Genomic DNA, 10,603 nt, shown 5'->3' on the forward strand with positions numbered 1-10,603 from the left:
CCCAGCTCTATCCCCTCTTTAACGGGAGGCTCTTTTTTTGGCAGGGCAGGGCTAGACAGGTATGAGTCAGTTCTCTTCTGATAGTCCCAGAGTCTACAGCAAACCAAAGATGAAAGCTCTGAAGGAGAGACACCAGTACTCACAGGTCTTACGTCCATGCTCCATCCAAGGGGACCTAGCTACTTCCTTACCCCTTCTCAGTTTCAGGAGAAGCAAAGTGTTGGAGGTTGGTTAAGACCCTCTCCCACCAATTGCTTTGGTGAACCCTCCAGCAAGGGCATGGCTACTTTCAGGAAAGCGAAGCGGGTCCTCTGCTTCTCTATCCTTCCCAAAAAACATGGGCTGGGCTAGACCCTAAAGAGCAGCCATGGAAGACTGTGGGAAGGACTCACCCTTGCTGTAGAAGCTCTCTGCAAAGCAAGAGGCAGGCTATGGTAAAAAAATGCCAATTCCTGCTTAAATTGAACCTCACAGGTGAAAGATGTCAGGCTGTGTGTGGTCACATTGTACATATGCATGTCTGGGGGTTACCAGGCTGTATGCAAATGCACAAGGAGGAGGTAGGCTCTGAGAACCTGCCAGGGCCCCTGGGATGAGCTGTGGATTTTTGTCCCTGATCCCATGAATTGGAGGGTCCTCTGCTCAAAACATATGATATACATCTCTTCTTTTAATTTGGTATCATCTTTAGGTCCAGAAGAGAAAACATTCCCTTCCTTGTACCAAAGTCCTCATCTCAGGTTCCCCGAGTCCACAGAGGGATGCCTCAGACGAACTGGGATCTGAAGGCCTGAGAAAGCACCAGCTTCCACCACTCCCAAGTCGTGGAGGGTATCCAGTAACTGCTCCCGGGCAGCACCAATAAAGCAATTCTCCAGAAAGATGGGCAGGCCTCCCACACCATCACGCAGGGTGTACAGGGGCACTCACACCAGGCCCAGCACCTGTAAAAGTAAGGAGACAGGAGACACTGGGACTCCAGGTAGCTCATGTCACTACCTCCATCCTCTCTTTAGCAGATCTTTCTAGAGCAGATGCCTCAACCCTTAATACTCCAGCAAAAACAAGCCCAAGGCTCCTATTTAAAGGAGGCCCAGTGGACCAAACGCTCTACAAATGACCCAAGACATGCTATCCAGCTCCATCAATGTTAATCCTTATGACATCTGTCCCCTAAAACTCTATTGGCTCCTAACGCCAAAAGTCATGCTTAACCCTGCAACAATGGTTCTCAAAATGGGAAACCTAGACCAGTGTTATCACCATCACTTGGGAACTTTTGAAAAAAACAAATTCTCAGATTTCTGAACCCCTGCCCCCAGGACTTGGGAGTGGTGGAAGCTGGTGCTTTCCTCACCCACGACCAGCATTCTGGGAGTAGAATCTAGTCATTTTGTTTTTATAAGCCTCACAGATGATTCTGATACTTGACAAAATTTGAGAACCACCTCCGTATTCAATCTGTCTCCCACCCTGGCCTTAAGTATTAGGGCCATATCTTCTTCCTAAGAAAAACAGAGGCCCAACAATAAGGGACTAGGGTAGATGCCTGGCCACTTACACATTATCAACAGAGAGCAGCTGAGAGATGTGGATAAGTGTATTCTAGAAAAATCTCTCCAGAGCCCAGTAAAGGGCGAGGTGGGTGGAAATCTTCCCGGGAACTTAGGTTGGCAGTACCATTCAATAAGAGAAGACCAAGATCTCAACTCCACCAAGAAAATGGGGAAGAGGGCAAATTCTGACAGACGGGGACCTCAATCCGAAAAGAGTTTCTGAGGCAAACGAAGGCATTTAAGGGAAAGGAATAGGATACGGAGCAGGGTCCCAGACTGGCCCCACCTCCAGTCCGTGGTCCTTGGCGCCTGTTGCGCTGGACTCCACAGCCGACAGCTGCTCGAGCGTCAGAGACTTGGCATCTGATCCAGTGTGGGAGCTGCGGTAGTCAGGGCGCTCCACACGGAAGGCGGCCGCCGCCTCGCCCAGCTGTTCCAGCAGACCACGGTTCAGCCTGTCCTCCAGGCTGCTGTCTGGCGAGTCCACGAATCCGCCAGGGAAGCCCAGGCGCCCAGCGAAGCGCATCTGCATCTCCGAGAGGAGGAAGCTGGGATTGGCAGGGACACCCAAGAGTAGCGCCACAGGGAGGGGCAGGGCCATAGTGGAGAGAGGCCGGGCGCGCCCCCTCCTCACTAGTATGGCGTAGCGCAGGGGGAGGCGGCCAAAGAGAATCCCCGGGTCAGGCGCGTGCAGGAGCGCATAGCAGGCATGCCTCCAGCCTGGCCCCAGCGCCAGAGCCTCGGCCAGCTCCAGCCCGCGGGCCCTGGCCACGGCCCGACGCTGCTCCTCCGCTGTCCCAAAGGCCCATGAGGGCACAAGGGCGGGTCTCACCTCGGACCCATCCCAGAGTGGGCGGTGTCGCAAGGCCCCATCCCTTCAGGGATAAGGGGAGGAACCCAGGCACCTTAGGTCCGGGGCCGTGACCGGTGCGGGAGGCAGCCAATCAGGGCGGAGCTTGCAGACCGGACTGATGTCCAGGGCCCAGGAACTTTAGGGAAACCATAAGCAGCCTCTGGGTTGGGCTTGCGGCGGGGCGGGGCTGAAGGTATGGCAGCGCCCTGAACCTGGAGCAAGGCTGGTACATAAACGCCTACCTCACAATCTGGAGTCATCTGGAGTGTCCCAGCAGGTGAGGAAGAGCTGGGGCGCTCAGTTGAGTGCTGGGAGCCAAAGAAGCAATAAGTACATTTGGTTGGGTGTAGAAAGCACAAGGCCTGGGTGGGGGTTAGGAGGAAATGAGGCAGAGTTGGCCTCAGACACCAAGGCCCATCCTAGGGAAATGGGGATGGAGAGGCGCCATGGTCTAACAACTATCTTGAGTGGTGAAACTGAGGGGACTTGGTGACTGAGCGAATGGGGGAAGAGGGAGCGCTGGGCTAGTGGTGGTTCAGAGTTTCCTGGATGTGGTGTCATTTTCTGAGAGGGGGAGAGTAGGAGAAGGGTGAGCAGTGGTAAGTGTAGTTCTAGTCAGGAATTGGGGTGGCCATAGGCAGTGGGCAGCTGATCGTGGGGGTCTGACGCACAGGAAGTGGCACATGGAGAAGTCACAGGGCAGTGAGATTTTCAGGGGAAGTGTGGGGGTGGAAGGAGCTGTGAGTGAAATCCTGTGGCCCAGGACTGGGAGTGAGGAGGGGTGAGAGGTAGAAGCCTCCTAGGCTTTCTAGTCTTTCCCTCACACACCCTGAGACCTCTGAGCTGTGAAGGAGGGTGGGTTACCCTACCCCTAGGGCAGAGGCCTACTCAGGGCCTGATGCTGAGATGCAGGATCCCTCACCCCAGGCCATGCCTTCCCCACCCTGCAGAGCACCCCTATACCAGGTGTCGATATTGATTATGCAATAGAAAGCAGAAGGCAGCTCCTTGAGGGGGCCTGGGCATAAATTTACAGCCTGTTAAGTGACAGCATGTGGTGGGAAAGAGTCCGGACCCACCCAGAAACGGGTTTATGACCTTAACAAGCCACTTAACTCCCTCAGATCCCAGCAGCTCATCTGTTCAGTGGAGATGATACCAACCTATTAGCGATGTTGAGATATGTAAAGCACTTATAACAGTGCCAGGCAGAAAGTAAATGTAGCCATTCTTGGAGTCGAGGGTTGGGGCACAGTGCTATGTGTTATGTTAAAGACCCAGGGGTTGGAACTCAGCCACACTCATCAAGGATGAAAACTGTTGGGCATCATTTTTCCTAGCTTAGTCTTCTGAGTTACAGGGTGGACATGCCAACTACTAACATCAGACGGCCAGATCAAGGTGATAAAGCTGTAGGTGTGATACAATCCATGTTGGCCTGCTATCATTCTGGGGACTTGGAAATGGCCCTGGCTTAATGTTACACTCACCTTGCTCTAAAAGCTGATAGCAACTGCCAATTTCAGGGTTCCAACCAGACCAACTGAATCAGAATCTGTGGAGGTAATGCAGGGACATATGTGGCTTTTCAAAGGTGTTTCAGGTAACTAATAGCCAAGGTGGAGAAGAGGTGATCTACCCCTTTCCCCAGCATTTCAAAGGTGACCTTGTCTCCTAGATTAGCTACTTTTAAGGATTTAGGGTTAAACATGCCCTTTCCAGATCTTCAGGCTGTTCTTTCTTTCCTGGTTGCTTGAAGAGATGTTTAAAGATGGACTCAACTATTTATCAGGCAACACGAAATCTATAAAAACCAAGGCAACGGCTATTCAGGAATTAATGCTTTGGAGACCAGAGCTTTTTCTGGATGAAGGAATATGGAAGCCCTTAAGAGCTCCCAACCTTGCCATCCCTTTCAAATCCCTCTCTGCCTCTGCCCCACCTCCCCACCCCCACCAACCATCCCCCATTTCACTATCCTGAGGTAGAATGCCCAGGACTCAAGGCTGGAGGTAGAGGGCTGAGCCACGTACCTAAAGAGCTGCTCCAAGTTCATAGTGGTACCTGGAACCAAAAATAGCTCTGCGGTCAGTCTAGGAGGATGCTAAGGAACCAAATCATTTTTAAAATAATGAGGAAAAGAATTAAGCATTTATCATGCTTTTTTATTTTATTTATTATTTATTTATTTGAGATGGAGTCTTGCTCTGTCACTCAGGCTGGAGTGCAGTGGCGTGATCTCGGCTCACTGCAACCTCTGCCTCCCAGGGTCAAGCAATTCTTATGCCTCAGCTTCCCTGAGTAGCTGGGCTTACAGGTGCCCACCACCATGCCCAGCTAATTTTTGTATTTTTAGTAGAGACAGGGTTTCGCCATGGTGGCCAGGCTGGTTCAGAACTCCTCATCTCATGTGATCTATCCACATTGGCCTCCCAGAGTGCTGGGATTACAGGCGTGAGCCACAGTGCCCAGCCCATCCTGCCTTTTTTATATGGGCGCTTCCTCAGGGCTACTAAATAGTTGATGAGAGGAAATTTTTAAGTATTCTAGCTAATCAAAGAAGGAGGAGCCAATAACAATTTTACGTTTTTTTTTTTAAACTTTAAAGAATTAATGGATCCTAGGGAATGATCATCAATGGTTGCTAACATCATGAAAAGGCAACCAGTTACTGTGCACTTCATGATGGAAGAATACATCACCTCCTATTAATTTTTCTTGCAAAAAATTGAAGTTGAATCTCAAGCTAAATACCAATTATTAGAAATATAAAGATGCCCCTTTTTAAAATATCAGGAAGAGACTAGAATGATCCATGTAATAGTGGATTTGAGTTGGAGACATCAGTATTAACTCATGTTTAACTTAATATAGCTACATATGTTTACATAGGGAAATATTTATAGATATCTACACACCTCTTTTATAAAGTCACTAATCTAATTCGTGAGGCCCCTGCCCTCATGACCTAATCACCTCCCAAAGGCCCTACTTCCAAATGCCAATAAATTGGGAGTTAGGATTTTAACCTATGAATTTAGGGGGAACAAAAATATTCAGTCAATAGCAATCATGAAATACAATGAAAGTCTGAGAAACTGTCACAATAAAGACTAGCCTAAGGACACATGACATGACTAAATGGATTAGAGAAATCTGAATAAAGCATAGACTTGGTCTAATGATAATGTATCAAAATTGGTTCATTATTGCAAGAAATGTACCATAATGTAAGATGTTAATTATAGAGTAAATTAGTTGGAGTAATGGGAACTCTAGGTACTGTCTCCACAATTTTCCTGTAAATGTGAAAAGCTTTTAAAAATATATAGATGACTCTTAGTATATTGCCCAAGCTGGTCTCCAACTCCTGACCTCGAGCTATCTTCCCACCTGCGCTTCCTAAAATATTAGGATTACAGGAGTGAGCCACTGCACCTGGCCTGCAAATGTAAAACTTTTTGTAAAAGTTTGTTTTTAAAACACATGAGGATGCAATCAGTAAATCCTAGACTGAAGGAAAGTTTACAAGAAAAATGACCTGGTTTCATTAATAAATGAATTACAGGGGAAAAAGAAACATGGTGGTAGACTCTATACATTAAAAGAGATTGAGGAGACATATCAATTGAAGCAACTGGGCTTTATTCTAATTTGAACAAACAAAAATTCAACTAGTGAGGGACATAAGAATACTGATTGGATATTTTATATACAGGAATTATGGATAATTGAGATGTGATAGTATTGTGGCTATGTTTCTTAAGAGTTATCTTTTAGAGACACATATATTGGAATAAAGTTTTGCATTGTACAAAACTCTTTCAATGAGAGGATCCCTTTTGGTTCAGGAGAGGGAGAGAGGTAAGAGTGTAGTCTCACTTTTTAGGCAGGAAGAAAGCGATAGCAAACATCTGCCATCTGACAGTTATTTTTAAACCATTCCACTTAATCCTCATGAAAATTTCCAGGTGCTTTGAATGCAGAGCCAAGGTTGAGAACTACTAATTTAGAAGAATATACCATGGTGTGAGTGGGGAGGAGATGCCACCAGCAGACAGCTATCAGCTAGAGGCTGTAATTTTACCCAGTTACTTCCTAAAAGTGCTAGATGCTGTTGCTTATTATTATTATTTTTTTTAAGCATTCACATAACCTAAAATCCCATTCAGGAGCCTTAAAGGGGGTGCATTTTCTAGAAGCTAACACTGTTTTGGTTATTTGCAGGTATAGCATCAAAACTATCCACTGCTCTGTTTTTGGAGTTCATTAAGTAGATCCATTTCACACTATCAGGACAGAATTTTCCAGACACCTGAAGCTCCATGCCTAGACCTTTTATTTTTATTTATTTATTTATTTATTTATTTATTTATTTATTTATTTATTTATTTTTGAGACAGAGTCTCGCTCTGTCACCCAGGCTGGAGTGCAGTGGCGTGATCTTGGCTCACTGCAACCTCCGCTTCCCAGGTTCAAGCCATTCTCCTGCCTTGCCCTCTCCAGTAGCTGGGATTACAGGTGCCTGCTGCCACACCTGGCTAATTTTTGTAATTTAGTATAGATGGGGTTTCACCATGTTGGCCTCAAACACCTGACCTCGTGATCTGCCTGCCTCGGCCTCCCAAAGTGCTGGAATTATAGGTGTGAGCCACCGCGCCCGGCCGCCGAGACCTCTTTAACTGAATACCCCACAAGTACCCCAAACTCAAAACACCCAGGAGTGAGCTCAGTATTTTTCCCACCGCCCAATCTGCATGTCTTCCTGTATCCCCAGCTCTGTGAATTACCTATCTCCTGCCCAGTCACCCGTGCTATGACCTACCAGTCCTCACAGACCACTCCATCACTCCTCTACCCATCCAGTCAGTCCTCAGTTCTCTCTCATTATCTCCTCTCAGGATGTCTTGACTTCCTCAGATGCAAGTCAGGCCTTCATCTTTTCAAACCTCCTGCCCTGCTGTCCTGCCTCCAGTCTCACCCTCTTCAAACCTGCTCTCCACCTGGTGCCATGATACAGCTAAAGATCATGTTCATCAATAACTTTGCAGTGGCTGCCCCTAACTACAGGACACAGCAGAGCAAACATGGCAGCATATAGCTGAGCTTTGCCTTCTGTATTGGTGATGTATTGCTGAAACATATTGTAAAATGTATTAACACCATCACAAGAAACAGTCATTATTTCACAGTGTCTGTAGGTCAGGAATTAAAAGGGGGTGGTTCTAGCTCAGGGTTTCTCATAAGGTTTTAGTCCAGATGTCAGCCAGATCTGTAGTCAAATGTAGGCTTGACTAGGGCTGGAGAATATGCTCCCATAGCTCACTGACAGCTGGCAAGGTGGTACTGGCTGTTGGCAAAATGCCCCAATTTTTTATCCCAGAGATCTCTCCATAGGGTTGCATACGTGTTCTTACAACATAGTGGCTGGCTTCGTCCAGTGTGGGTGATACAGATGAAATCCATGTGTTTTGTGACTTAGTCTCAGAAGTCACACACCATCACTTCTACATTATTCTGTTGGTCACACAGGCCGCCCCTGAGGCAGTGTGGGAAGGATCTACACAGGATGTGAATATACTAGAAGTGAGGATCATTGGAAGTCATGTTGGAGGCTGGTCATCATCCCCTTCTCTCTAAACCTAACATTATCACTCTCATATTTCATGTTCCACTAGCTCCAAAGGATTTCAGATTCCCAGAATCTATAGGGCTGTGTCTTCCATCTTTGTGTTCCTCATGCCTGCAAGATCTTTTCCTCCCTTCTATTTGCCTGGTGAATTCTTATCATTCAAAACTATGTGCCTATACTTAGTGCCTGGTACAGAATGGGAGCTCAGTGCACGTTAAGCTGAAATCCAAAGAATAGAATTAGAAGAGACGGTCCGGGTAGGCTCCATGCTGTCATCCCACATTACCTTGAAATATGCTGAAGGCCGGGAAAGTCAGAGTTTGTGACTCACCTGGGCCATTTTGTAAAAGGGTATCCGTATTTTTTCTAAGAAGCCACAGAATAATTTAGTTGGAGACAAACTTCCTCCAGATTTATAAAAATCAATGCCAAAAAAAAAAAAAAAAATTCCCAAGGATTTGATTTAAAAAAAAGAAAGTGTTGGAGGAGGAATAAAGAGAGTGAGGTCAGGAGAAGGAAGACATGTTGGTTAGCTTATTGACATATAATGCCACATAACAACCAACCACAAATCCTGAACAGCATGCAGCAGGAAATACGTATCTCTTGCCCGGGAGTTTGTACGTAACCTGGAGCAGCTCTGCTTTGCTCTGCAGTGGCTGAGGTGACTCTGTGTCACTCTGTGGGCTGGCTGGGGTGGCTCTGCTCCACCTCTGTCATCCTCCTATGATAGATGGGCTGGCTGGTGATGAGGGAGATGCAAGAGAACATATCCAAGTGCACCGACATGTTCCCAGCCCCTTAGTACATTCCTCAGCCAAAACAAGTTCCATGACCAAACTCAGAGTCAAGGAGTGGGGAAATATTGAGAACTACAGAGTTATAAGGCAACAGTCAGGGGTATAGGGAGGGCTAAATTGGGATTAAAAATTCAAACTATCAAAGTGGGAAAAGCCAATATTTTGGGAAGAAAAAAGAATGTTTCTAGCTGTTGAAAGATTGTCTCCTGAACTAAACCTAAAAATCTACTTTGAAAATATTCCTATTGGGGCCGGGCGCGGGTGGCTCACGCCTGTAATCCCAGCACTTTGGGAGGCCGAGGCAGGCGGATCACCTGAGGTCAGGAGTTCAAGACCAGCCTGGCCAACATGGTGAAACCCTGTCTCTACTAAAAGTACAAAAAATATTAGCTAGGTGTGGTGGCAGGTGCCTATAATCCCAGCTACTCGGGAGGCTGAGGCAGGAGAATCGCTTGAACCCGGGAGGCGGAGGTTGTGGTGAGCCAAGATCGCACCACTGCACTTTAGCCTAGGCGACAGAGTGAGACTCTGTCTCAAAAATAAATGAATAAATGAAATAAAAAAGAAAATATTCCTATTGGAGTCATAGGAATAATAAATAATTCTGTATAAATGTTAATAACTATGGTACTCCTAGTGAATATTTGTGAATATATAATTTTATAATGTATATTTGTTGAACCAAATTTCTGAACTTCCTTCTGAAGTTAAGGAAAACTTGAGCATCCTAAGATTTCTGGCGATGATGAACACTGTGGTGTTGCAGATTCATGAACTGTAAAGTGGGTTCAGGCACTGAAAGGAAGCAAGGCTGGTCTGGAGAGTCCACTGACTTGCCCTTCCAGAGCTGTCTTCCTCATGGTTCTGTCAGCTCTTAGCTGGCTCTCAGCTAATTTCTTGTTAAGTGCTAGCTGAAAATGGCTAAAAGTGTTTATCTTTCAGGGTGCATTTGGATGGTAATAATAGAAACCTAAGGAAGTCTTCAGGGATGAATCTCCAATGGTGGAAGATGACAATACATTTAATGATTTTTTTCCTCAAAGTTGAGAACATTTTATGGTATTTAAAGCACTTCAACACATTAGGCTGAATCGCACTGGCAATTTCATGTGATTCAACCTATTGTATTATTTATTCTTTATGGCAATCTTCAGACACAGGTAGGAAATAGATTCAGAGGAAATCACTTTTTTTGCCTTAGATCACACAGTAAATGGTAAGAGTAGGCCTGGAGTCCAAGTCATCCGCTATCAAGTTCAATTTTTTTCCTTACACAGGTGTGGCAGAAGTACTTTAAAACATTTTTTGCTCTGCTGTGCCTCTCTCCTTCCCCCAGCCCCACACCTTCTCCTTCTGTTTGCCTGTTTCTGTTTATCCCCTTAGTGGCCTGATACACTGACTAGTGAACCCATCATCTTGAAAGAGGAATGTGGTATATTTCCCCCTGTTGAGCTACTGCTTAATTTGTCAACCTCCTTTACCCTGAGCCCACTGTGATGGCTGGACTCTTAAAATATACCTAGAGCTTTGCTCCAACTTCAGCCCCAAAGACATTAAATAATTAACTTCCAGCACTCTCCTTTGTGTGCTTTATCTCTGCATCACCCAAAATAGCTGGTGGCATTTCCTCTGTATAAATAGAAAGCAGAAAGGTCAATTGGCATTTTTGAAATATATATGTATATTTTTTTTACAAAGCAGCAAGCTAGCAGGTTCCCTTTATTTGCTCATAGTAACTGTTTCATAGCAAGAAACTTCCTAG

The 10,603-nt window shown here is 46.0% G+C and overlaps 1 protein-coding gene across 1 annotated transcript; it reads right to left on the bottom strand.

Annotated features, from left to right (window-relative positions):
* Positions 1-1,647: 1,647 nt before the first annotated feature.
* LOC119625656 (U8 snoRNA-decapping enzyme-like) lies at positions 1,648-2,669 on the bottom strand. The gene is made up of 3 exons (XM_073023809.1): positions 2,521-2,669; positions 2,191-2,431; positions 1,648-2,088 (listed from the first exon to the last, which is right to left on the bottom strand). Exons 1-3 carry the CDS (start codon positions 2,667-2,669, stop codon positions 1,795-1,797), a joined length of 684 nt encoding a protein of 227 aa, XP_072879910.1. The 3' UTR covers positions 1,648-1,794.
* Positions 2,670-10,603: the final 7,934 nt, after the last annotated feature.

Source organism: Chlorocebus sabaeus, chromosome 15, assembly GCF_047675955.1.
Source record: "Chlorocebus sabaeus isolate Y175 chromosome 15, mChlSab1.0.hap1, whole genome shotgun sequence".
In the NCBI taxonomy this organism is placed as follows: domain Eukaryota; kingdom Metazoa; phylum Chordata; class Mammalia; order Primates; family Cercopithecidae; genus Chlorocebus; species Chlorocebus sabaeus.